The sequence below is a fragment of the Lonchura striata genome, chromosome 1 (assembly GCF_046129695.1).
Source record: "Lonchura striata isolate bLonStr1 chromosome 1, bLonStr1.mat, whole genome shotgun sequence".
Taxonomy (NCBI): Eukaryota; Metazoa; Chordata; class Aves; order Passeriformes; family Estrildidae; genus Lonchura; species Lonchura striata.
The window spans coordinates 128,771,388-128,799,225 of NC_134603.1; the positions used below are offsets into that span (position 1 = coordinate 128,771,388).

The 27,838-nt window shown below is 36.0% G+C and overlaps 1 protein-coding gene and 1 long non-coding RNA gene across 8 annotated transcripts in view; one reads left to right on the forward strand and one right to left on the reverse strand.

The window, feature by feature from the left end:
• The window catches only part of DGKB (diacylglycerol kinase beta), a 339,840-nt gene extending 334,599 nt beyond the window's left edge, over positions 1-5,241 (forward strand). For all 7 annotated transcript variants that reach the window (XM_021538316.3, XM_021538315.3, XM_021538318.3 and 4 more), the window contains one exon: positions 2,822-5,241. In XM_021538316.3, the coding sequence (XP_021393991.1) occupies positions 2,822-2,929 (108 nt within the window). In that variant the 3' untranslated portion in view covers positions 2,930-5,241. The remainder of the gene's footprint in view (positions 1-2,821) is intronic.
• The window catches only part of LOC144247308 (uncharacterized), a 297,702-nt gene that overhangs the window by 5,789 nt on the left and 264,075 nt on the right, over positions 1-27,838 (reverse strand). The window lies entirely within an intron of this gene.

Here is a 27,838-nt window from a genome sequence, read left to right on the forward strand (position 1 = left end):
TGTTATTAACAGGTAAATCTAGGAAACATTACAAATTTTAAAGAAGGGTCTTTTTTAAAACTTTTATAATTGTATTTCTACTAAAAAATACATGACGATGCTTGCTGAATGGAAGAGAAACTGAATGGTAATTATTAGTCTTTAGACATTCCTTGTGCACACACACAGAATCTCTACAGGGCTGTAAGTAGGAATTTTTAACTTAACAAAGTCTCTGTTGCTTCTAAGTAAAGACACCTCTCTCTTTCTCTCTCTCACTCTCTTTTTGTCCTCCTATAGAGCACTTTCAATGTTAGGCCCTACTTTGACCTGCAACACTATTTCTCTGTCTGAGATCCTCAGTGCTTATTCCCATCTTGAAGTGACTGTCCCTTGTCACCCAAACTCACAGCTCCAACTCTGGCAGTGCTGCCAGTATGAGAACAGAAGCAGAAGTGAGAGACCAAGGCAAAAATGCAGTGCTTGAGAGTATTGAGGAAGACAAAATTAGCCTTCTTCAGGCAAAATACTGCAATGGTTCAGAAACATACTGATCTCTTTTCATCAGCCAAAAATAAGATGTTTCAATTTATTTAATTTTTTTAGAGTAAGAAATTGAGGAATTGATGGTTATCATTGTTAACCCATGCAATGTTAATAGACACTACCATGACTAAGTAAAAAATATACTTTAAATTTACACTTTATTGTAGCATTTTCAGAATGTCAAATATTTTACACCATTGAAATTGTGCCTATTTATAATGGTTGAAAAATATGTCTTAGGGGCATACAGGACTCATCCCCACGCATGGTAGCGGTTAATGGTGTTCAGGCATGTTAGCTGATCTCAGCTGATAGGAAGCAACATACTGAAGAGGTTGTGGTCTCTGAAACAGATGGCTCAAGCCAAGAAAGAACATTACAAATGATAAACATTTACTCAGTATGTAATTGCATTTATCCTGAGGAGCACTGAACAGCCCAACCCAACACGCAATCTGTACAGGGTCTCAGGATTACCTCACCCCTTCATACTAAAGCCGTCTTTTGAGCTTTGCTCTTTTATTCACTTTAGGATGGAATTAGTATGTTTTACCTAAGAAAGGAAACTTAAAGGCATTTCTTCTGCTACATGATGGCCAAATCTAGGAATAAGCTAAACCCTTTATGACTTGAAAAATTCACTCACACCAGCTGTAGGTTACTTCGTGTCATGATCCTCAGGATCAAGTTGATATCATCACTGCTCCTGATCCCCAAAATATATCTTATGAAGCATGTGGAAGTTACAAAAATAGTAAGTTTTCCAGGAGCAGATCATCAGCTGGTACTGACATCTGTGGAATAATGCCATCTTACCCCAACTACTAGATTTGGCTTCCAAAGTGATGCCTGAAGCAGAATTTATTGTGAGAAAATATATTGGTGCCAGTCTTTGAAAGTCAGATTTATAATCCATGTGAAAGTAATCTACAATGCCAAGAACCCCCGATATGCTATATTCAATACTAATGAATAGTGTTGACAAAAAGAGGTCCCACATGAAATTTGAAGTTAATGAACTAAGGTGGCGTAAAAATGAGCATTTGGAGAGTAAAGGCTCTAATAGAGTTAAACCAAGACACACACTCTGTTGAGATTTTTATGTTTCTGTCTTCTTACATTGTAAAGTAAATTTCCACCCCAAGAAATGTCCTGATCTATATTTTAATGAGCCTCTCCACGTGACATACATTTTTTGTTTCATTTACTATTAGTGAATGACAAGTGAAGGATATTCATTTTAACTTGAAAATGTCAGGTATGCACTTTAAGAGATATATTTTTCCAGTTTTTAATGAGGTGGTGTTTCTTCTTGAAAGAGATACCCATCTCTGATGTGGGTACTATGCAGGTGACAACTGATATTTAATAAGTGATGGTTCTTGTATTAGTCGTAGTTCACTAAAGAAAATGTCTCGGATTGCTTTTGAAAAACTCCTAACGTCACTAGCCCAAAGGCAAGATGTGACCTTTTTATTACATAATGAGAACCATTTATTATCTTACAATGTATCTTAAAGTCACAGACAAAATGCCACTTTGATAATTGCTTTCAATTAGCTTTGAGCATAGCATACATTCATAAAATGTCTTCTCTAATTTAGACTTGAATTAGAGAAAATTGCAGACATAATCTACTTTAAGGTTGTCTCATTTAAGGTGATTCGTAGTTCTGTATCAAAGAAATCAAAACGGGTGGCTTTAGAGTAGTATTACAAAGTGTTTTAAATAGTCTTTTCAATATTTGAGTCTATTCTATTAACAATTAATTAACAAATTGGAATGCTAGTTCATATTTTTGGACTTTTTCTTGTGTATTAACTTTGCACTTTTGTTCCCCATGGCTGTTTTGAAATTAAGCACTGTCCTGTGGTAAAACAGTAGAGTTTGAAAAGATGTATAAATAAAGCATGTAACGACATAGCTTATATCCTAATAATAGGCAACAGCTTGGTCTGTCAGCATGTATGTTCTTTCCAACTTTTAAATTCTTCCTCAACAACAACCAATAAATCCCACACTCCGAAAGTAAGATTGTACATTGGCATGCATTTTATTGCATGTGTTTATTTTTTTTTTTTCATATAATTTAAATTATTTGTGGGAAAACTATTACACATAGATTGGTCTACTGCATATGGAAAATCATTCATAAAAAAACCCCAGGTATTTTCCTTTCAGCTTAGATTAAATGTTGTGGGTCTGGAAGTTATATATAAAGATAAATCGGGCATCTCAGATAGTTGGAACTGAACTAGCTCAAGGGGTAACTCTGTTTTTCTTCTTTCTTCCCCAGATAAAAATTACTCACAAGAACCAAGCACCCATGTTGATGGGACCACCTCCAAAACATGGTCTTTTCTCTTCTATCATCAAAAGAACAAGGAACCACAGCAAGGAATAAGCCTATGTAGTTTAGTTAAAAAAAAATTAGCTTTCTTGGGCTTTGGAGTATTTATGCTGGAAATATTTCAAGAATTTAGAATATCTTCTATTTGCAAAATCTTGGATTTTGGTTTAACTGTTCTGTAGCTGAGCTGATGTAAAACTATGCTACTAGAAAAAAATATTGTCACAGTTTTGTAGGCATTTTGCATGATGAAAGCAGATGTTTACATACAGTGATACAGCATATTTTTTGTTGCATGCGTTACCATTTACTAATCTGTGGGCTAATTCTGCCATGGAATACAGGAAGAGAATGTCATGGATAATTTGATTTTCTCTCTTTTCTTTTTAAGCTTTTTCTACTACCTTAACCATATGCCATAAGTTCAATAGTATCTCTTCAATCAAACATCTTTACATGAATAGTCAATCTGACCTGTTTCAGAGTAGAATCATTGCAGGTCTCATTAACCTGTATTTTTAGTTTATCATTTCTTTCTACCCTGAGAATACTTTTATTCAACTAAGCATTAAAATCTGGAAGTTATTCTGATAACTCCTGTGTACATGAGTAACTGTACCTGCTGAAAACATCTAACAATATGCACAGTATTCAAAGGATCCTGATTGTTCTTGTGTAAGTTTTTGTTAAGATTACAAGTTGATGAAAGTTCAAGCAAAAACTTTGGGACTAAGAAGATTATGCTGAGTGAAGATAATAAGACATGCAAAACAAGCCATCAGTGTTTGTTGAAACCCTAGAATTATTTTCACGAGCAATACATCTCTGTAACATGGCAAACTTTAAATCATTCTCCACATTGACCAATAGCATAGTGCATATGCACACAAATAACCAAAGCTCATGCCTAATTAAAGTGCATTTCCCACCAAAGATTTAGTGAAGGATGCTTCAGAGAAATGGGTTAATGCATAATTAATCAAACTCACTGGAGTAGACTCACTTCTGAAAATTTACAGTTCTTTTGATTGCATTGTCAATGTCCAGACAAATGTTTGGGTAGGGAAAAACATTAAATTAATTTCAAGTAAATACTCACTTTTTATTTGTTTCGTAAGCAGACTGACATAGTAACATATGCTAAATATTGAGACATATATACGAACTCTAAATATTAGAAAATTAAACATATTTTTTGTATCATAATAATTTATAAATTTATGCTGTCCATAATTACTCATCCCCCAAGTTAATCTTTCAAGAAAATTATGACCTGTTGTCTATTACCCTTTTCTAGTCTGCTATCTGAAATACAGACATTTCTTGTCAAAAATTTTGGTGAGGCAGTTGCTCAGGTTTTAACTTTCTTAGCTCTCTGAGAGACTTCCTAACAGCTTAGAAATCATAATACAGGGATTTGTCTGAGGTTTGCACAGCACTGTCTAATGTTGAAGGGAAGTCGAAGAATGGCAAATTTTTTCAGTCTTGCATATAAACAATCTCAAACAAAACTTTTTGTGCAGTCTTAACATTGTTCTTTGCTCAGAGTGAGCTGCTTCTCATCTCTGCATGTCTTAAGTTCTCAGAGATTTCATAAAAAAAACAGGAAAAAATAAAATTTTGCTTGAAATGCATGATTTCCCATTTTTATCCAGACAAATGTTCATTATTTATTAAATCTATTTTTCTATTGATTCATTCATCCATTTTAAAAATAATATTTCATCATGCTGTAGTGCACGGTACTGTGCATGTATTTAAATAAAGTTACTATCATTTGTTCCTCAGTATAAGAATTCAACTGAGTCCTAATTTATATAATAGACATTAAAATAAAAATCAGTATATAGTTGGTAAGGATTATGTCTTTGAAATATACAGTCTATGTTCTGTAAACATTAGGAGGTAAATGCCAATTAATGTTTTGTTCAGCATTAGGTAGAAAAATATGAAGGTGATTATTTGCTAAAATTAAGGTCTTGTAATTTACCATTCTTGGGTCCAGTGTTGTTGACATTTACAGTTACCATAGGAGTAAACTAATATTTTTCCTGTGCGTTGCAAACACACACACACACACACAGAAGCATTTGATGCACTGAACTACAAACATGCATACATATAGAGCAAAGGCTATTTGCAAAAAGAAGGAATTTAGTGATACAATGATACGTAAAGTGTATATTGGTTTTATGAAATTATGGTTACAGGTGATAAATATTTTCACATAACTTGACATAGGATTTTCTACCAATGCTCTCAACTTTTTGTGGCAAAAATGTGTTTAACAACAATATATAATGTGTTCTCTATGATTAGCTCATGAACATTGTAACTCTGAAAACAAATAAAATTATATAAAGCTATTACTAAATAATGTATGCAATTTTAAATGTGTCAGTCTGTGATAGCAAGTTGGTCACAACACACTTTTTTATATGAAGAGGGGTAGAGGAGTCCATGCCATCAGAATTACATACAACTCTGAATAGACATATAAAAAGTAAATCAGATCTGCTGGTTGGTGTGTATTAAATTCTCACTGTAACAAAATAGAACAGAGCAGCCATTATACTGAACTAACACTTTTCATAGCAGAGACTGTCTTTCTATTAATTTTGGTTGTTTGGGGCTTTTTTAGCATGGTCTCTAATAATTTAAAACCATTCTCAGGTTGAAAGTATTGGTGGTGAAGAGAAAAACTTGGAGTACATGAAATGTAGTATGAAAAGAAAATGGTTGATTTAATGAAAGATAACTTAAAAAGTTACGATTCTTTTCTTCACTTCAGTATACACAGAACTAATATGAAATTATTCATTGGTGTAAGAAGTGAAACAGAATATGTGCATATATCTACTTACAGCTGAAATAGAAGCATTGTTCTTAGGTTGACTGAAGAGAGTATCTGTAAACCTACTCCTTCCAATTAAGCATTCCTTATGGCTTCATTAATGACTTTTGCAATGTAAATTACAATTAGAATATATAGGTATTAAATGTGATATTAGATTTGCGAATATTTGATCAGCGTGTGTCAACAGGGCAATGTGCTGACAAAAGAACATGTCATCTCAGGAAATAACTTTAACTTCTGATATTGGTCAGTCTCTCTTATTTCACATGCGTTCCTATTAAAAAGAAGTAAAAGAAGAATTTCCTATAGAGACAAATAGAGAATTGCTGTTTCCAGTACTGGTATGGTATTTGTATGTGAATCATCACAATTGTTTAAAGCTAGGGGTGACACCTCATGATTTAGGCTTGTTGGTGTGCATATGTGTGTGTTCATGCCAGACCAGCTAACCTGCTGGTATGCTCAAGACCCTGATAAGACAGGAAATACTTAGTTTCTGAAACAGGAGTAAACTTTCTATTACATTTGCTCACTCTTATCTTAATCTTCTCTATGATTGCATGTACATCACAACAATGATGAGCTAATATCCAACATTACTTAAGGCAAATAAAGTTACAGATTTCAGCATGTTTTGTAATATCAATGTAAGAAAGAACATAGTCAGTTATGGCATGAAAGGCAGAAAAATACATTTTTTATTTTTATAAATATTTAGGTTACTATTTTTTTGCCAAGATAACAGCATTTTAGTGATTATTAGTGATTTAGGGTACTAGTTTTATTCTACAAGTTACTACCTTTAACCCCAGCTGGCTTCTAGGGCTTGTAACTTTGAGGCAGACCATAGGAAGACCAAGATTTTCTTGGAAGCAGACACTTCTCAGTGGTGTTGTCCCTCACCTCTCTGTGGGAGTGACTAGGGACAATGGCTACAAAATGGAAAGAAAAAAAAACAAAACAACAGGAAGAATTCTCTCTGGAGAAGGAAGTAGGAGAAGATCAGATAACTCTGCTATGGAACATGAAAACAGATGCTCAAAGTGAAGCATGATGCAGTGGCATCCACAGAGCTGGTTGTGTGGGACCTGGGAGACCAGATGAAGGCACTCAGAGCTAATGAGCAGCAATGAGCTAGATAAATGGGTTAATTATGTTTATCTAGAGAGCCCTTCCATTTAAGGCTGAAGGAGGTAAATAGTATTTCCTTGCTTTGAAGGCAGAAAGACCCAGAGAAATTTGGGCTGAGGTAGATGATACTATTGAGCTCTCCAGGGGAATTGAGAAGGACTTGCAAGCAAAGGGAAGCTGAAGGATTGTCAAAAGAAGGTAAAGGACTTTCCAGAACTTTATCTCTTTCTTTCATACCCTGAAAAAAAAAAATGAAGAAAATTTGCTTTTGCAAAACAGCAGTTTGCCAGGCTACTAAGTGGTTAGCCTGAAAATAAATAAATAAATTTAGAAAGCTGAGGTGGGCCAGAGGAGCACAGCTCAATGTTTTATGCAAGAGCGGTGGAGAACGTGTCAGCCTGTTGTCAGCTAATTGCTGCTTGTCTCCAGCTCCATCAGGTCTGAAAGCATTCTGTTTTTTCTCTGTCCATGAGGAAGGAAACTTCTTGTGGTCCTGCTGAGGTGAGTAAAAGCCTTACTGTAGCCCTGGCTGGAAAATGAATAAAACATGGGCGAGACCTGGAAGCTGTTAATGAGAAATAAAGTAATAGCTTGAAATCCGTGGTGTGTGAGGCTCTGAGGGTTGCTGTGCAGCAACAACTGAGGTGGAAACTATCCTCATGACTACCAGGGTTTGCTGATGTCTGCCCAACCTGGGCTTGTGCTGTGGGGAGCCTGATGGCTCTTATTCCTTGTTTTTGTTCAGGCTATATATTTTTCCATTGGTTTTGAAATAAGGGCGTTTCACCTTTTCTGATTTGCTTGTATGTGAATGGAGCTTTTCCATTATAAGGTTTGCTTAATTTCACAAATACGTCTGAAGAAGAGAAATTTCTCTATGACCATTGACTTCCATCGTGTGAAACTGCCTAACAGCTTGGAACTATTAATAGGAAACCATACTTCTAGGCATCTAGAGCCTGGGTATGGTGATATTCGGAGGCTGCTTTCTTTCCTTTCTGATTCATGATTCAAAGAGACTCATTGAGAAGCACCTCAGGGCTCTCTTTAAATGTGACCAATAAAAGGAGTAAGTGATAATCATCAGGCTTTGTTATTTATAGTAAAGGGGTTGATGGTAAAGAAGCAGATTCATGTGAGGTACCCACTCTAATAAACATGGAAAATATTCTACTGTGTCTGAGTGAGAAGGAAAGATTTTGAAGTTTTCAGGTAAATTTTTATACTAGTGTTGATATGAAAATACTTAGCTGCTGATGGACCTCTTTGAAGTAAACCTTTGGTTCATTGTTTTTTTACCTAGGGTAAAATTTACATGCTATGAAGGAACACAGAAATTTGCACTAATAAACTGCTTTTTTGGATAGGGAAGTGAGCACTTGTCAATCTTTTGGTGAAAACCATTTTTATGAGCCAGGTTGTGCTGGCTAATAAGAAATGGTCAGTCTTCAGGGCTGTCATTCTATTTACATTAAGTATACAAAAAAAAAGCTCAGGCAACCAAACAACATGATAACAACTACTCTATAAATTGTTTGTACCTGCAGAGAGAGACTGATGATAGCTCCATCCCTTGGCGAGGTGGACATTGCAACATAAACCTTGTCAATGTAACTTCTGCCCAGCCATGAGATTAACTTTTGCAAAGGATGTGGTGTAGCATTTGTTAAGGTGATGGTTTCTTCTTTTGTTGGGTTTTTGAGTAAATATGAACGCATTCTAAATCTCTCCTTTTATCCCAGAATGATAAGAACTCAAACTTTGATTCAGACAGATATAAAATATATTTATCATACACACATATGTAAGCAAGCAAATGCAGGAAAATCTATTCCATCTAAAATGAACTTTACCTCCATATGTTTCAATTCAGCCCTATTATTCAGGGAAAAAAGAACTTGTTAATTTAGCTATGGTATGAAAAGCAGAAGATATCTCATGGATATCAATCACTGTTTGACTGTAATATGAATATTGATGGGGTTTTCTTGTTGTTTCTTTTGTTGTGTTTTTGGGGTTTTTTTCTGGAAAACTAGCTAAATCTTTCTTTTAATGTTTCAATACAAATAGATTACAAGGAGCTTTGAAAGATTTGGTCTAGCTGCCTGATTTGCAAAGTCTAAGCTTGGACTGAGATGCAAATTCAGGCCTTCATACTTTGTCAATAGTGCTGGTTAAAATTTCCTTAACATCTGTTTCATCAAAATTCATTAAATTGTGTGGAGGAACCTACCTTCCCTAATCAATCCACTTTTTCACTGGATTCCCATTTCAGAGCAGAATAAGACTTACTTTTTAAATGTCAAAATATTTTGTCCTTGAATGTTAAAAGGAAATGTTAAGTTTTGTTTGATTTATTATTTCTGGTTCATTAATGTAGTGATTAGCATTGTTGTATAACTGACTTTTCACTTTATGTGAATAAAATTATGCTATTTTTAATTCACTACAAAGTTAATTCTTATTTCCTTTAGAAAAATTTTTAGTTCTTGTATTTGTTTGAGATCCTGCAATGAAACTTTCAACCTTTGTGCCTCTACAGTTGACAGCAGAGTAAAAGGCTGCACATCAAATTCTAGTGTTTATTTAAAATACCTGCATTTTTGGTATTCCAATAGGTACACATTTCTTAAGTGTTACATTCAAGGAGTTGTTTTTTCATAGTTTCTCTTTTTTTTCAGATTAATTTGTCAGAACAAATCTACCTGGACACTGAACAAAGAAGGGATATTACATTATTAAGTTATCCTAATTATTATAAAATAAGCAAGTCACAGAAGAATATTTTAGAGTAGGCATTGTAAAACAAGGTATTGGCAAGGCAGAATGCTTATTTTTATTCTAAGGTACAGAAGACACTGTAACAATCACATTGATATTCTCAAAATCCTGCGGTCTTTAACATCTTAATATTTCAGGTGAATTATCAGCTACAACTGTGTGCTGGATAACCTGAACTCTTTTTATATCAGTTACGCAAAACATGTAAACTGTCTGACATTTTGCTATCTTCTTTTTGGTCACTGTACCTTGATCACTAAATACTGTCTACCTGATGTCTAGCCCAATTGATACTGTGTTAAAATTCTTGCTGTGACAATCATCAGTCTTGTTTTTATGTTCTTGGAACACCAGTTTAGTGTGTTCCAAGATCATAAAAATAGTGTTAGCGGCCTTGCATGAGGTAAATGGGGCTTTAAGAAAATGTTACATTTCTTTGGCACAAGATAAGATTCCCTTCTGATGGGAGTCCTGTCACTTTTTAAGATATAACAACTTTCTCTGTCAAAGAGTTAAGATATTAGTCTCTGTGAAATGATTTATAGTTTTTCCTTGGCTTTCCTGCTGAATCTTAGGTAAAAAAAATAATCTTATGGCAGATGCCAATCATTTCCTTTTGGTATGCGTGTAGAAATATGTGTTACCATGAGAGCTAGTGAAAGCATTCAGATATAACCAGAAAAGCTGTACTGACAACAGAGAGCACAGCTCAGTTCCTGGAGTCAGACTCACACAGGCAGAATTTGAAACGTTCAGAAAAGGGTTAACCTCCCTTTATTTGTTTCTAGGGTGACTTCTGTCTAAAAATGCAAGAGTACAAGTAGGTATTAAATACGTTTGTAACTTGCCACTGCAACACTCATGTCTGCGCAATATTTCTGCTGTTTTCTTACCTCAGATACAGCACAAATGGTAATTTTTAACTACTTCCACTATGTGCTTCCTCCACAAAGCACTGTGTAATAGCACAGCATAAAAGCAGATTTTAATAAGTGCAATAAAAAACTGTTTTAAGGAGCCAAACATACCTTCTGGTCCAACATCACAGGACAGTAAAGGGATTTGAAGGAAGCAAAAAATCACATAAGGCTAATTCCACTTATTCTCAGAAGTTTGCAACACAGAGGTCTTCTAGCCAAATGACAATGTCATTTATTGTTTATTCTAACTTGTTCACAATTGAATTTGGAGAGTTCCTATGGTATGATCCTTAACAGAATATGCAGCCATAATTGTGTAAAAGGGATTGAGAATATTTTGGCACATCTGGTTCCCCCCACTTGTGCCATGCTATTTCTGCTACACCAATGGGGATGCCTTGAGAGCATTTAAAGTCCTAATGTAGAATGAGATATTAAGTCATAGTTTTGGAGATTATGATTGAAATATAGCTTTGCCTGAGACAATTTAAACTGAAGTTAAGGATTCAGATATGAAGTCCCAACTCCACTGAAATCCTTCGTTTGCCATTACAAACAGAGAAGCCTGGGTTTTATTCCTGCTGTCCTGTGGTAGGGCTAGGAACGTCTTTCCTGCCCCAGTTTAAATGTTTGCAAAGTTCAAGTAAGAGATTGAGAAGTTATGTGCATTCACACATCTGTAAAAACCTACTGAATGGTTTCACCTGCGAAGTTTCCCCACACCATTAGCCTTGAAATGAGGTCACCAGGTCTCTTCCTTTCAGCAGGTTGCTCATGGTTTCCTTTCTCACTTCTGTGTCATTTGCAATCCTGATTTCTGTCTCCAAAAGCATTAGTTTCAACATGCTGTATTAGAATATGTTTCATCTACACAGCTCTGTAGGTTGGTGTTTAGGCACTAGGCTGAGAAATGGAAATTTTTAATTTCCCACGTTAAGGACAAATCAGACTCTGATTTTCTAGCAAACACTGTAAGTAAGTGCTATAAGCAGTGTTATAAGAGAGTCCTGCTCAGTTAAGGACCTGTCTTAAACTCTACCCTCTGAATCTCAAAGGCACGAGAATTTTCAAGCTCCAACTAGGTGGAGTTCACACATCACTGTTTTATTTTGCATCTGCCAATTCACATGTAAATTTTATGGATTCTATGTGTAACTGTGCCTATTCTCACTATTCAGAACCTTAAAAATCTACCCTTAATGTCTGAATCACCCTGCTGGGGTAATGAAATACCAAACTTGAGTATGAATGAATAAACAGTTGCTTTGAACTCGGCTTTTGGGACTTCAACACAATATTGACTTGGTAACAAATTCTGTGCTGTTGCCTTAAGAGGCCCTGCACAGTGCTGCAAAAAACAGGTCTATGTGCAGCATAACACAACCCACTCCTAATTATTTCTGCCTAAAGTAGCTGCTGCTGTTGGATTTCTTGTCTTTCATGCTTAAAACAGCAGTGACGCAGTAGTGAGTCAGGCCTTTGCCAGTGCTTAAATAGCCAGGGCTAGGTGCTATATAAAAATATTTAATTTTTTTTTTTCTAAAAGCTGGTATGTGTGTAAACCTTGATTAGGATGTTATAGGTCTAAGGTATGCAAATGTATAAAGAGTACATCTTCAACCTCCTACATTTACATACTGCTTTTTGTTTGCAGTATCAGCTGTCTGTGTACTCTGACTTCTGTTTTGCAATTTTTTGGCACCCACTGCACACTTCCAGGCTTTCTCTGTCTTATGTATAAAGCCAATCTCATAGCTCATTTTTTCAGTATTATTTAAATGTTAATCAACAGTCAGTATAAAGTAGTGTATTAAGACATCAAATAGAAACATTTTGTGGCACTTTTAATTCATAACGAAAAAAAAATGAATTTTCTAAAAGCTGCTAGTACTATTCCTCTAAAAACTGTTGCATGTAGAACTATAAAAATATTTTTAGTTAACTCGTTGCTCCAATCTAGTGGTAAAGAAAGACTGAGAATACTTATTTGAAGCAATAATTTAATTATCATGTGACAATATTGAACATAGGGAAGATACAAGGTTCTTGTCCTTATTTATTAGATTTCCATTTTTTCCTCACTTTCATTCAGATATTGCCATGCAAGCCATTAAGCTGGACTGCCACTTATCAGTTCTTTGCCTTCTGGCTCATCACTGTTCTATCTTAATCTTCAGTCATAAAATAATAACTGATTGTCTTTATTCTCCTCAATCTTTGAAGTTTTTGTTTGTTTTCCCATCACTTTGCTTTCCATCAGCTAGTTTGCTTCCTTTGCTTTGTTCATACACTTCTAATTAGAAGTACTTGTTATTTTGATCTGAGTCACAGCCCTTGTAAATTTTCTTTGCTATTCAGATCCATTCAGAGTTCACCTCTAAAGGATTCCTGGTCTGTCAGTTCACAATCTTATCTTCTCTTAGGAACCATTCTCAGAATGTTTTCTTCCCTGACACCCTGCCCCCACTTCCCTTCCTTTCTGGTTACATTAGGTGCAGGTTATTTATTTGTCTTTATTTATGAGGCCTTTGGTGACTTAAGTCTACCTTGAGAAAAAGTATTTTTATATCTGTGCCTAAATACATTTAATGCTGAGATGTCTCATTTCATAAAATCTCTTTGATAGAAAGGTAAATACTTATCCATATAATCTACATCCTGTCAAGCCACGGCAATATTCTTTAGCCAGTAGTCTTAGGTTTTAAAGTAAATATTTTGAAAATTTTAGCATATTTAATACACAATCGAAATTCCTATGGAAATGTCTACAAACCTACTCCATTACCTTCATTCAAATCCTTCCTTCAACTATGTGCAGAAAGACCCCGTTGCAATCATTGCCACAGAAATCAGAACCTGTTGTCTTTCATATTCTTCCGTATCTGTACTTAACAGCTCTTAAATTACAAGCTTGCTTTTCGGGATGGGGGAAGGGAACTCCATGTTCTGTGGTGTTGGAGCATCTCGCACAATAGGAGTTCTGCTCCACTACTACATCATCTAAATGCTAGGCCAACAGAGATATATCTATGTAATTTTATGTTGGCAGATGGATTTATAGCCCACTGATGATTACATTGCATTTCCCATCTGTACATGATCTGCAGGAAACATGAACCCAGCTAGAAGATTTACTCTGTCACAGTTTTAGCTTACTGTTCTGAAACTTGTCATTCCTTCTCTCTTCTGTTGGTCAAACCCAACAATCACCATATAACTGGGTTACATGGAGATTTCACTTCTTTCCACTGCATTCTCCTCACAAATAGAAGAAATTATAAAATCTTTGTCTCGTAATGCCCTGTTGGTGTGCTTCTTTAGAATCCCAAATGTCCCCCTGCCTAAAAAAAGAAAAAAAAGGCATGATAGACACATGAAATCTCAGATCCAGTAACACTGGAGACTTTTTAGAAAGATGCTGAATAGACCAAGTTTGCATGCTTCTTTTCTCTCCTGCATATCCCAGGGAAGGTGGCCTTGTGAAATTTCTTAACATTTAATTGATTTGCCAGTGACCTGATCCAGGATCAGAAAGAAAGATGCAAAAAACCTTAGTCTGGATTTTGACTTGAATTTTCAGGTAAAATACCCTAACTGTGATATGGGCATGGAAGGTTAGAGCTTGAAGGCTAGATCTGACTACCTGAGGTGACAAAGAGAGACTCCTGACCTAAAGTGCCTGCCTAGGCAGGTGACACTGTAGTGAGAGAATGGACCACGTATTCCTCTCTCAATATGCTTTATTTATTTCATATGTTACCTTCTGTGACTTGTTTAATTTCCATTCCTCCAGTGAGAAATTGCATTGCTAAAGCTCATTCCATAACTTCAGTGGGGGAAGTTGCAAGAATAAAGAAGTATATGTATTAAAAATGAAGAGAAATTACAAAATGCAGAGTTTGTCATAACTTCCAGTGAGCTACTTCAGTTTTGTTACCCCTACCTGTTATTTCCCTTCGGTGTTCACCCAGGCAAGATGTTTTCAGAGATAAAAAAGAGAAAGTAAGATTACTCAGAGTCAGGGGAAATTAATGTGTTATTTGCAACAGAGGTGAAGTTCAGTGCATTGTATAGAAGGTAGCTTTAATTAAAACCTCTGTTTCAGAAATAAGTAGGTTGAAGTCCAGGTGAAAGAAAGGAGGGGGGAATAAAAGTTGCATTGTCTTTCATTTATCTGTTTTAGAGGCTGCCTATAAGCTGAGGGCACTCCCTGTGCCAGGCTTTGTCACAGGCTCTGCAGGCAGGTGAGGGGAGCACACTGGCTACAGCCCCCTGGATCAGCTGCTTTTTCAACAGCCTGGGTTTCTGCAGCCCCCCCAGTCTCCTTTATGAAGCAAGCACTCTTAAATCTACATAACACTGGTGCCCCCATCCCCTCTCTAATACGGCCCACTGGCCTGACACCTTTTATTAAAACTTAGGAAAAGTATTTAAGAGTAGTTAAGAGGTTACTCCTGATATTTTGTGCCTTCTTGGACTAATCTTTTCAGTGTGTTTTCATCACTGTCTGTAGCTGCATGCCTTGCTTCTGTTTTGCTGTACAGCTAATTCTTCTCCTAAATGTTCAGACCTTCTTAACATAGGAACTAAAATTTGAAAGAACTTACTGTAAAGTATTTCTTTACAATATATTTTTTTGTCATGGGAATGGATATGTTTCTCATTCCACCCACTTGCTGACCAGGTAGTATGCACAGAGAAGGCTAAGTACTAAAAGGATTAAATATTTTACTTCTCCCAAGATTCCCAAGATAGATTTCTTTTATTTGTTGCAGTCTGTTCCCTGAATGAAAGTATAGAGGAAATATCTCTATTGTTGCCTTGTGCATTTCCTTTGCAGAAATACCAACATTTGGACTGGAAACTCATTCATTGTAATCCAATTTCACAATAATCATCTAAATTGTTCTAGATTTTATGTGAGATTAGAGCCCAGCCTGGAAAGTTGGTAAAAGTAAGATCAGGATAAGGAATTGTTCTGAAAGTATTTAAGGCTGCCTCATCTGATTTGACTCTACAGCCATCAATGTGTTTTACAGATGTGAGAAGAAATTCCAGATTCTGCTAGCTGTCAGTACAAGGGTGTTCCTACTGCCTTGAGTCGTCCTTCCTTTCAGCAGCAGCATGAATTGCAAAGTCTGGCTCCTATCCCCAAGAGAACCTACCTGTTTTGGAAGAGGCCTTTAATTCAGCAAACCTGTCTTTAAGAGGCAAAACTCTCAACACCAGAGAGAATGATTTATCATTTATGTCAGAAGTGCTTTAGTAAAGTAAAGAGTGAAGTGCTGTTAAATATGTGACTTCCATTTTTAAAATAAACAACTAGCTCTTACAAAAAGGTTTTCATTCTGTATGTTAGACAAGAAAAATCCAAATGAAACTTTTAAATTTTTTTTATTTGCATTAGAAATATACAATTATTTGCTTTTTACTCTAAAAAATGAACTTTTGAGAGAGCTCCCAAATTCTCATTGAGAACTAGCTTAGCTCTTACTCAGTTCATGTTGGGTGATGTTGTGGTCTCACCACTACTATATCTGAAGTTTTTAATTTATTCCAAAGGGGGACTTCTTGTTAATGTACACACGGTGCAAGCTTATTTAAGGTTTGTTTGAGGACCTTGACTGAAGGTTTTGAAAACTGACTTATAGTTTGCAGAAACGGCATTATCAAGACAACCCTTTTCTATGAACAGAACAAAAACTATACCTGCAAAACTCTCAAGTCAAGACTGGTTTTGTCAATTAAACACCTACTTCATGACAGGCAGCTATGACTTGGGACCTAACCTGAGATGTGTGACTTTGCTTGTTCTTTTACTCCCTGAGAGCATTTGTTCACTTACTGCCATGCAGATAATGCATTGCATTTCACAGCACAGCAAGTTTAATCAGGACATGTCATCATTAATTTGTACCGATATGCACTGATGGACAGGGTTTTCCAGGAGCATGACTAGCTGTTTATCAAATGATCATCAGTTCTGGAGAAGAAATGGTGCAATCCCCCTGTTGTTTTACAGCATCTGCTTTGTCATCTGCTCACAGGAGTACCTTTTTTTCCACTCTTTCTCTGGGTTTCCCTTTGTAGCTGTCACTTGTAGACAGCTTCATTTATTTCTGCTGCTTTCTAATTCCTTTAGGAGAGGTGTCTAAAAGATGTGCTTGATTTACTGAAACGTTGTGTAACTTAAATGGTTAATGATGGCAAGACAAGACTAAATACCACAATCTGCATTTGATTTCTGAGGCTTTCCTGTTATTTACAAAGTATCTCTTTGAGTACCATAAATAATTTACAGTTCAAAGTGAATAATTCTAAGTGCTAAAAAGGCAAATTCACATTTATTTCATTTGCTAATGTTTTCACAATATAACACAAAGCATAAAGCCCCTCTCACTGCTCTATAGTTTAAGAGCTGTTAGATTAGCACAGAAGCTCCAAAGGACTCTCATAACAGTAGGTTAAGGAAAGGTATCAATTCTTCAGTCTTGTAGTACCTACTATGGTAAAATTCTAACTCCAAATGCAGAGAATTTTACCTGACAAAAGACACCAGGGTCAAGCTTTTAACATGGAAAATTTATCTCACAAGTGCTGTTTTTTTATTGCTTTAATGAATTTAATAGTGGGAATGATTCTGAAAGCTAATCCTAGAGAATTATTTAATTTTATTTGGGCATATTGCAACTTGTCTGTAATAGGTAGAAGTAGTGCACATGACTTACACAATTAAATCATAATCACAAATACTAGAAGAAAAAAATTCCACAGAAATCAAAATGTTTTTCAATGATATGCAGTTGTGCACATCAGTTTTAAACATTTTTTTTTCTATTATTGTTGCTAAGCCAAGTTAAAGGAATGTGTAGAAGCATTGACTAGTTGAACACTTCCAGTACTTTATCCAAAACATATGTCTTTATTTCATAATGCCTAGTTCTTTTTGAAGCTAAACATCCCAAATGCTACTGATAAGACAAGGGAAAAAAAAAAAGGAAAAGAAAAAAGCAGCTATTTATGATAGGGCAAAAAAGCGAAAACTTAAACAGAACAAGAAAAGCTTACTCTTTTAAAAATTGAGCTTTATATCTGTATAATGATTATCACATTGCAAGATAACTGACCTCATTAAAAGATTTGCTGAAGTAGATCAGATCCTATCCCTCCTTTTCTAGAAAAAGATAAATATAGGTTCTGTCTCACATTTGCAGGACAAACAATTTGCTCTATGGGACATCGCTCTTAAGTTGAAATTAGAAATGAGCTGTATCTGAAAACTGTTTGAAATCTTATATAATTTTGTTATTATAGTATCAAATATTCACCAAAAAATTCAAGTATTTGCAGAATTCTTGTAAAGAAGGGGAAGATGTTAAGCATCTGACTCTATTCAGTTTATTACAACAAAATAGTCTTAGTACTACTAGCACTTATTAAAAATCAGAAATATTTATTGTCTGTCATTATTTATGCACCAGCTTTTCCTTCTGAATAATCAATGTTTCCTTTGCCTACCAAAGCTGCTATAAAGAGTTGTTACACTCACAGTAAAAATTAGTCTTTAATGTTTAACATTACCTAAAGACTTTACACAGTAGTGTAACGAGTAAAGAGAAAAACAACCAATGCCCAGAAGGAATTTTAGGGAAATAGATACTAACTCATCAGATTGACATTTCGGCACTGGGGACAGGTTCATAGTTGAGGTAAATAGGAGTAGTTGTCTCGGAGTCAGTGGAGTTGATTTATTACCAGCTGAAAGACCAGTGCTAGCCCAACAATGTCCCAGCCCTGTGAAAGGACATGTGCTATTCTCAGTGAATACCAATGGGGTGGGCCTTTTGAATGGTCCTAAGTAGAGGTTTTGTACATCTATGTGATTTGGCAAGAGGTTCATTTTCTGAAGCCTGAAACGATTTGCAAATTTGGAGGAAGAATTCAACCAGATGAAGGGAGGGGGAAAGAAAAAAGAAAAAGAGGCCAAGATTTTTGGTAAATGAAACCATAGGGACAGAGTGTCTGTGCTACCCTTCTAACAAGTGAGATGGAGCTAAGGGCACTTCCACTGCAAGTACCAGCCTAAAAGTATGTCTGCATTAAGGGACTTGTGCCCTCACTCTCCAGTTTTTAAGAGCTCTCTCTATTGTGGTACCTGGTATACTTTGAACATACTTTGGAGCAAGCCCAGAGTGTATTTTTGGGGAAGGAATGAGTTGATAGACTGTTTCATGGGGAATAACTGCCTCAGGACAATGACTTGGATTTCTCTCTGAATTGGTGGGTTTCACTGAATTTGAATTTGACAGTGGAAGAAATGAGGGATTTTGTGGCAGGCTAAGAAGGTTCTTTGTACCAAGCCTCCAACTTTAACTCTCAGGACCCTCCATTTCCGTCAGAACTGTCAAGGAAGAGTGCAGCAATATGCAGGAGAGGAGCAAGCTAGCTGTGATGCATTGGACACTTAGGTTGCAAGCACTCAGCCTCAGTTAAAGTACTCTGGTGCAAAGGATGAGATTCTTAAGCAGTAAATTTCATGCAGCTATTGATACATAGTTTACTAACATGTATTTGGTGCCATTGTCCTTCATGATACCTTCGTTTACCTTAGAAACTGCTGTGTTGTAAAGTGGGCAAGTATTGCATGTGAAACAGTTACTTCAGCTTTTCTAATGAGTTGTTTGGCAGCATTTCATGAGACTTGGTGATTATTGAATCTTGTTCCAGCTGACACCATTTAGCAAAAGAATAATCTTTTATGAAATATAAAGATATAGCTATAGATAAGCATATTTATGAACCAGAGACTGCTATCAATGTACTAGTTATAAATTAAATGTAACAGCTAATTAAGAGGTGCAGTTTCAATGAATAGAACTATGGGTTTGATTTTTAAATCCAAATTTTCCTCCATTTAAATTAATCATTATTGCATTGATATTGCCTTAATAACTAAGGGTGCAAAGCAAAAGAGAGAGGGATAGTGTAAAATGCCAGAAGTCCTTGAACTGTATATTGAAACTGAAATGTAGTTACAACTGCAGGCAGCTTTAATGATAATGTCAATTATCTCCCTTCCCCCATCCCTTCAGCCTCCCCATCTCTGCTAACATTCAAATCCACTATTTCTTCTGGATTTCATTTGGCAGTCACATCCCACTCAATATGAAGGCGTGTAAAAGAGAAAAATCAGTCTGGTAACATACTATATTGGACCCAATTTCTTACTCATCTCATGGCACCAAGACTTCTTTTATCTGCAGGAATGCCAACTGATAGAGCAAATGACAGATGAAGCAGTCACTTGCAACAGTTTGGCTACAGGATTAGGGATACTTTTTTTGCCATTGTGAAATGCCCTTTGGTAGTGGCAAAAAAAAACTCCAACAAACCAAACACCACAACAAAAAAAAAGCTTGAAAAATTGGCGACATTTTCAAAGGCATCCAAATTAATTAGCATCCAGATCTCATATTCCCTTGTACGATTGCATGAGAGCTCCACATTTATTTTTCGTAGATACACAAATTGTTGAAAGCCACCAGTTACTGTCTTGTTAAGGAGAGAAGTCCTTACTTTCTGAAAGGCTACGGTTATTCTTATTAAGTTTTCTAGTTCACCAACATGTAGAATGCCATGGGAATTCTACTGCAGCATAGGGAAGACAATTTTTTTAAAAGGTAATAGCACTGTATTTTGATCTTGTCCTGTCTTAAATCCTATCAATTTCATAAAAGAGGTTTTCCGCTTAACATTTTTAGGATTTCTGATCTTCTCAAAAAGAAATTTCTTTTTGCTAAACTTTCATGGAAACTTCCATTCTAATTTTTATTGTATTTCATTTAATTTTATTACTAGTTAATAATTAGTCCTTGTGAAATCTTTTGAAATATTGTTGTACAAAACCACAAATCAGAATCACAATATAATTTAGATTTATACCTCTCAAGATCATCAGGTCTTAGCCTCTTGCTTAAACCGGTCTTGCAGGCCTAATGCCTCTGAAGTTAGACAAAGGCCTTGTTTGGTTGAGTTTTGTTTATGTCCAAGGGTAGAGATTCTAGTTTATCTCTACTGCAGTGTCTAACCACCTTCCTGGGGAAGATCTCTTCCTAGTGTCTAACTGGAAGGTCTCTTCCTGCAGTCTGTTGCCTGTTCTCTTCTCCCCTGTTTAAATTGATCAATCTGCAGTGACCCAGATCTGCTCTTCCTGAAAACAGGTGTGGCATCTGCCCGTCTCCATTCCTCAGAGAGCTCCTGCACATGCTAGCCTATTCAGTGACTGAAGAAGTGTATCTCAGCAAGATTTGCTGGCTCCTTCAGCTGCCTCTGAAGATCAGTCTGGTTCCATGGATCTGCATGTTAAATATGCTTTGGGTCTTCCACATTTCATATTAACACGATACATGTCCCAGTGTTGTTCCCCAGTACTAGGGGCTGACTTGAAAGAAACCTTCACAAGTTACAGCAAAGCAAAGTAGACATCATGTTCCTCATCCTTTTCTTGTCTTCTGTCATTAAGTTCCCTGGCCCATTCAGCAATAGTTCTACACTTAGTGTTCTGAGATAACAATAAGTTCTTAACTGCTCCTTTTGTACCTCCTGACAGCTGAGCTTTGGTTTTACTAATTTTATAACTGAATGCCCATGAAATATTTTTGGGTAGCTCAACATTGCTTCCAATTTCTGTACAATTCCTTTTAGCATTTGAGCTCACACTGAAGTTTCCTGTTCAGGCAAGCTGGCTTCCTGTGCTTGACCTTTCGGCACATTGGAATGGACAATTCTTTTTCTTCTTCTGTTGTTGAAGGTCAACCAGCTCACCTGGCCTCCTTCAAATCAGTTGCTCATGTGATTCTGCCTAGAAGTTTTACTTGACTATTTGACTTCTTCATGTCTCTCAGGATTTTAAACTCTGTCTCCTTCTCAGTTCTGCCAAGGATATCCTTAACTATTGCATTTCCAACCAGTTCTTATTTCTGAGCAGCTATACCAAGAAGGCGTTATTCTCCCTGCGTCTTCATTGCTTGCACAAATAGTTTTCCCTGATGTACTCCATAAATTTTTTGTGTTTGTGTTCTGAGACTTCCCTACTCCAGCAGATTTCAGTATGATTCAAGTTTTCCTTGACAAACAGGGTCTGCAGCTACAAGCCTTCTTCCAGGTTTTTCAGGAAGACTTTGTCCATTTCATATCAAATAGTGTGTCATCCATCCATTGCAGCCCTCCAGTCATGGTATCACCTTCTATCATGTCAAAGTGGGCTTGTGAATGTAGTCAGAAATTATGACCACGTCCATAACTTTTTTTGGTCATTGCAATGTAGAGCACAAATTCTTGTGCTGTTTGTTTACATTTGTCACCTTCTCAGAAAAACAGCTTACTCAGATTGGAGGCTTGTTTAAACCATCTGTGCATTCCCATGTTTAACACTTTGCTGTCTGAAATACAGGTTAAAGCACAGTTTTTCTGCGGTCTGCATGCCCTGAGTTTGTAGTATAATGCTGTCTAAATATTCTGGGTGTTGATAACCCTCCAGTGAATCTTTAGTTCTTTGCCAAAAGGACCTACACATAAGTAATGTGAGACCAGGAAATAATACAATAGTGTCTTATCTTGGAGGATGCACTAGGTGCCCCAGCAAGCTCAGGGACAATGACAATATAGAAACCAAGATATAGCATTGCAGTTGGGTTCTTGTTCCAACTTAGCCTGATGTCTTAAGTTTTAGCTTTTATATTTTTCAGATTCTGTGCTGCTTCAGTGTGTAACTCTGAGCTTCATATTAAGTGTTAGCAAGCTCTCAGGGTAGGTAGACAAAACAGTCCTTTTCCAGCTTGTCCAAGGACAACTGTTACAAGCTCCAGGTCCATAAAGTATAAACAATGATGAATTGAAGAGAGAAAAACAAGGAGGATGGAACTTCATAACCTAGAGCTATAATTGGACAATTGACTCCAATATGCAAATGAAACAAAACATAAAAGTGTGAGACCTTGTGGCTGGTTGTCTCTTTTTGTGACCATTTTGGGTTCACCTTGGGTATAGCCCTGGCCAGGCTCTTGTACTGCCCAAGGTGTATTCATTGAGGCCTTTGAAGAAATACCTACTTATTCTCTTTACCATAGAACAAAGAAATATCATACTTTATTCTCTTGGCTCTGTCTAGCCTCTGTTCTTGGTCAGACTTCTCAAGGCATCAAGCCTGTACTGTCTGCGGTTCTCATTAACAGACTGTACTATGCAGGTAAATCTTTTGCATTTTATGTATGTATGTGTAGCCATATAAGTATGGCTGTACTGTGTCTTGAAAACTAATACGCACTCTTACATCCTGAAAACATAAACTGTTAAGACATTGTTTTGATTTACTGAAATTTATTTTTTATCTCCACAATGAAAGAAAAAGAATTGCTTTAGGTTATGTTTCACAAAATGAGAGAAAATGTTTGTTCTGTTTTGAAGGAATAAAAAGACTTTGATAGTCTTAGCCTCTGTACATCAGAATAACTGAACTTTGAAGAAACCAGCAAATGGTGGTTTAATAATTTTGTGTTTGTTTCCCTCTTACCTATTCTGTTGCTCAAAAATTTCCCCTAGAAGTTGCTAAATATCTTAAAGAATACCTGAGTGATCTGGTGTAGCAAAAAAGCAAAAAGTTACTCAATTACATGGCATAGACCAGCAGTGTCTAAGAGCAAAAGCTGACTGCAAATCTTAATGACTACAAGATTCACTTGTGAGCCTCTAAATATACAGAACTCATATATGTGGTGTATATGGTTTTTCCATATATTGGAACTCAATATTCTTGGACTCATAAAAGTCCTTATATGACAGTATCCTTGTCATTTGCCTGCACTGAAGTGGAAAATTCTGGTTCTTTTTGAGCCAACTCAGCTCTTTAGGAATTGTCTTCTCTCTTAAATACTTCAAATAAAATGCTAAATATATCCTCAGCTTGCTAAAATTAGTGAAATCTGGCTTCTAGCAAAGGAGACAGTAGCTTGGTAGATATTTAAACAGATGACATGTATGTGAATGATTTCTTAAAGACAATGAATTTATCCCCATTGTGAGAGTAGAATATGTCTTTAAGGTTTTTTCTGCAACAGGGTTATTTTTTTTTAGAAAAGTTTCATGACCCAAATTTTTGTGAGTACAAAAGAAGTACAGAAGGTCCTACAGACAAAATTGCAGTAATTCTTTCTTCCCCTTCTGTGTAGGAAATAGCTCAATTAGCTATTTTTATTTTCTTGCTCCTATGTATGAGAGAGTAGTTACCATCCATGCAGAAGTAAGGTCCACTTAAGACAGCAAGTCTCATGAATTCCATCATCATCAAATGGTGTCTTTTTAAAAATGCCTTGAAACAGTTTTCAATGTCTAGGATTGGCGAGTTGTTGCTCTATTTTATTTCTAGTTTTACAGATATAAAAGACACCTGAGGGCTTTGTTTGGTGTTGGAAAGGATCCCTACAGTTTGGAAAGAAATTTCCTTGCATTTCAACCAATATTTTAAAAAACTATTTTTTTTATCCTTCTCACCTTCATCTGCATGGGATAGTTACTCAGGATGAATAGGAGCATACATTATCCAGCTGAGCAAAGGAACTATTTTTCATTAAAGAAGATCAAATGGGGTTCATAGACACAGATAGAAAGGTGGATTCTGTTCATCTAACATCAGTCAAATGAAGCTGGGACCCTGGATGTTTCTGTGTTGATGAACAACTGCAGAAGTCAGTATATAAGTTTATAATTACACTAATATTTTTACCTCAATGCTGTCTTTGACCTAGGTCTTTTATTTACTACCTCTTTTATGACAGTGGTGAGTTATTCCAGCCTGTTTCTGATTTTGAATTGGAATGCATGTTGATTCAATCAGAAATTCAGGAAAATTTTGGAGTATATAACAAAGGGGTTGGCTTAGTTTTCTGGAACTTGAAGAAAAAACATGGTGTGAAAACTAGAAGGGAAGCTCCACAGAAGATGCACAAGAGATATCAGGGGAAATTTCTGACTTGTTTGAAAGTTCAAATCATAAAAAAATTAAACAAGTGATTTACCAGAGCAATAAGGCAAAAATCAGAGGGAAAACTGAGGCTTAGATTTTGTAAGGATAGCAACAAGCTACTCAACTATTCTTGGTCTCGTTTCTATAGTTGCTTGTCTGGTATACTGTCTGGAACCCTTTAATTCAGAAACATCTGGCAATAAAACTTAGAGATTACCTTTCGTGTTTTCATCACTTTCAGTCTCTAAGTCTTTGAGCACTCTGCTTCCTTGTCTTTCGAAAAATAAATATAAGGCTTTTTGAATATTTTTCATAAGTTCATGGAATTTGATTTCACTTTTGTATAACAATACAGATATTTAATCACTGCAAATGAGTTCCAGGTGCTGGAATCTTCACTCCTTAGGCTAAGAATATCTTTCTGGAATAAGTGCACCTCAGTTATTTTGTTTGTATATAAAAATGTTCATTTAATTTCTCACCCCCAACTGATTGGTGGTAGCATTTGATTATTTTTTTTTTTTTCATCAAAGATGCCTCTCTCCTTCATACAAAGCTCTATTAGTTGATTACAGGACCAAAGAAATAGGTTCTGTTTTGTGTTTCTTTGAAATATTATGTAATTTTGCTGATTAACGTGTGGAGCCTTACATCTTCCAAAATCTTCCTGGAGATTTCTGGGTAGGATACAATAGATGTATCTCTTAAAATATAACAATCCTATACAATAAAAGTATTATAATTTTGGAAGCAGTTAGGGGTATCTATGTTCTCTATTTTTTAAATGGAACATTACGCTACTGAATAAAAACATTAATCCTTAGAATTATCTGCTACTTATTCCATCCATTCCAGGATCAGCTGCAAATTACTTCCCTTCTCAAGCAAATATTCAAGAAATATATTGATTTGTTTGTTCATTATATTACTCAGTATTGTTTTTGCCTTGAATTTTGACAGTTTTCTTTGGTCACTGGGTGAGAGCTGAGCCTTGTTTTTCACTCAAGCTGCTGTCTACTGTACACTGCATGCTACACAAACACACATGCTAAAAAGGAACAGGGCTCCAAGAGAACTGAAGGCAAAGAACTGAACTCTGGCAAAGAATAAATCATCGAATTTGGTTATCTTCAGTATAAGTGGGTTTTAGTTGGTGGTTTTTTCCTCAGATTTCTTTTCTTGATAGAAGTTGCATTTTGACAAGCATCTAAAGTCATAACAAATGAGACAAGCTGCAACCCATAATTTTACTCCCTACTTCCTCAGTCAATGTAGATGGAAAACATTACATCACCCCTTTGTACAAGCAGATTTCTCTCTGATGTACTTGGCCCACTACTCAAGATGTGAAGTGAGAGTTACTTCTTTTCTTTACTTCAGGTGTTCCTTTCCCAGCTTTTTGTCACAGGAGTTACAAATCGTATGCCCCTAAGGGAGGGGAGCACTAGTTCCCTGGAAAACCTAAAAAAGACATCAATGATTTCCCTCTCTGGAATAAATAGTCGGTGGTCTTGTCCTTCCTTTCATTTGTTATCAGCCAATGAGAATCCGGGAAGGACAGGAAAAGCATCTGTGGAAACAACTTGGGGTTTGCCCTGAGCTTCTGTCAGCTCAGGAGCAAAAATAGGAGTGCTTCAGCAGCAAGCACGAGAAGCATTATTCTGTTTACTGTTTGTTCCTTGAGGTACATGTATAATCCTGCTCTTTAATTTGGGAGGGAGATGTGTGTGGCATGTGTGAGAGGGTTTTTGCAGAGGGAACAGTCATAAAGGCAGCTTTTCCCTCCGTGAATTATTCGTAGTTTGACTGGTCACACCCTGGGCTCAGGGAGAGGATAGGCTCCAATGCTGGTGGGAGCAGCAGTGTGGCTGTGATAAGACACAGATATGCTCAGCTAGGTAGTGTTTACTAACCTATTTTCTGGCATTCCAGCAGAATGGGCTTATCTGTTCGAGTTACATTATGTTATGAGCAGCAAATAAATTTGCATTAGATTTCTCTGTTGCTTGGTTGGGTTTTTAATACATCCGTGCTTCACTTATTTTGTTACTCTATCTCATCTAACATCTATTATTGAATTTTCACTTTCCTAATCTGACCTTCATTCTTTCTCAAGCTTTTCCTTCAACACATTTAACACACAATAAAAACACATTTTCACTCATGTCTGTCTTAATTTAGAACACAGTGAACTTTTGATCTTTATTTGTTTCTTTCCTAGACATAGAAAAATGAGAACGTTAAAAAAAAAAAAAGAAGATAACATTTTGTGCTCTTTTTTTTCTGGTTGTTTTTGTTTTTTTCTTTGGTTGTTTGTTTATTTAATTTTTGTTGTTTTTTATTGTTATTGTTTTGGGGGCTTTTGTTGTTTTTTGTATTTTTGTTTTGACTGGTTGGTTTGGGAGTTTTTGCTTTGTTGTTTGGGGGCGTTGTTTTTTTTAATCTGCCTGTAACTGGCATTTTTTGTTTTCTTGACTTTATAATTTATAACAGTGTTTAGATGCTTGTCAAATAGTATATGCATTTAGGGCTTGTGAAAAGAGACAAACTAAACCAACCAGTGAAAACAAAGGTATCTGATAATCCATAAAGGAGGAGCTCATAAACAGTAACAGAAATTCTAAGTCTTTTGCATATCCCTTAAGACTTAATCTTTGGGATATTTTTAAGGTTTTTCCTTGATATCCTGCTTGAGGACATTACATAGAAATAATGGCTGCTGTTACTGAGGCAAACTACTGTAATTAACTAGTATTTATAACAAAGTCTTACCTGTGAAAAGGAATTTAGATTTTCAGGGCTTTTTTCCTAACAGCCAACTGATCTAAATTCATCTATTTTAAATTCATTCAGCAGTTCAGGAAAAGATCATTGATTATTGATTCTTTAAAAATTCCCTAGAGTGCTAATTCTCATAGACAGTTTCCACCTTGACCTTTTTTTGCATTCAAGAAACTGGTTTCTAATCCAAATACTGTATTGCTGACACACTAGGTGCTTCAGGGGGTTGGGTTTTTTAGGTTACTTTAACTTTTTAAAATTTTTTTTGGTTTTACTAGAGAAAGAGAGAGAAATATCTATTTGAGTTTATTGCACTCTAATATATGCACCAAGGTATCTAATAGTGCAGCCTACTGTCTCAGACAAGAAAACATTCAGAAATTGTAACAGAAGGCATCCAGCAGCTTTAACCTGGAGTTAATGATGGATAGTAAGTTGATGACAACACTATAAGAGAATTTAAGTATTTTACC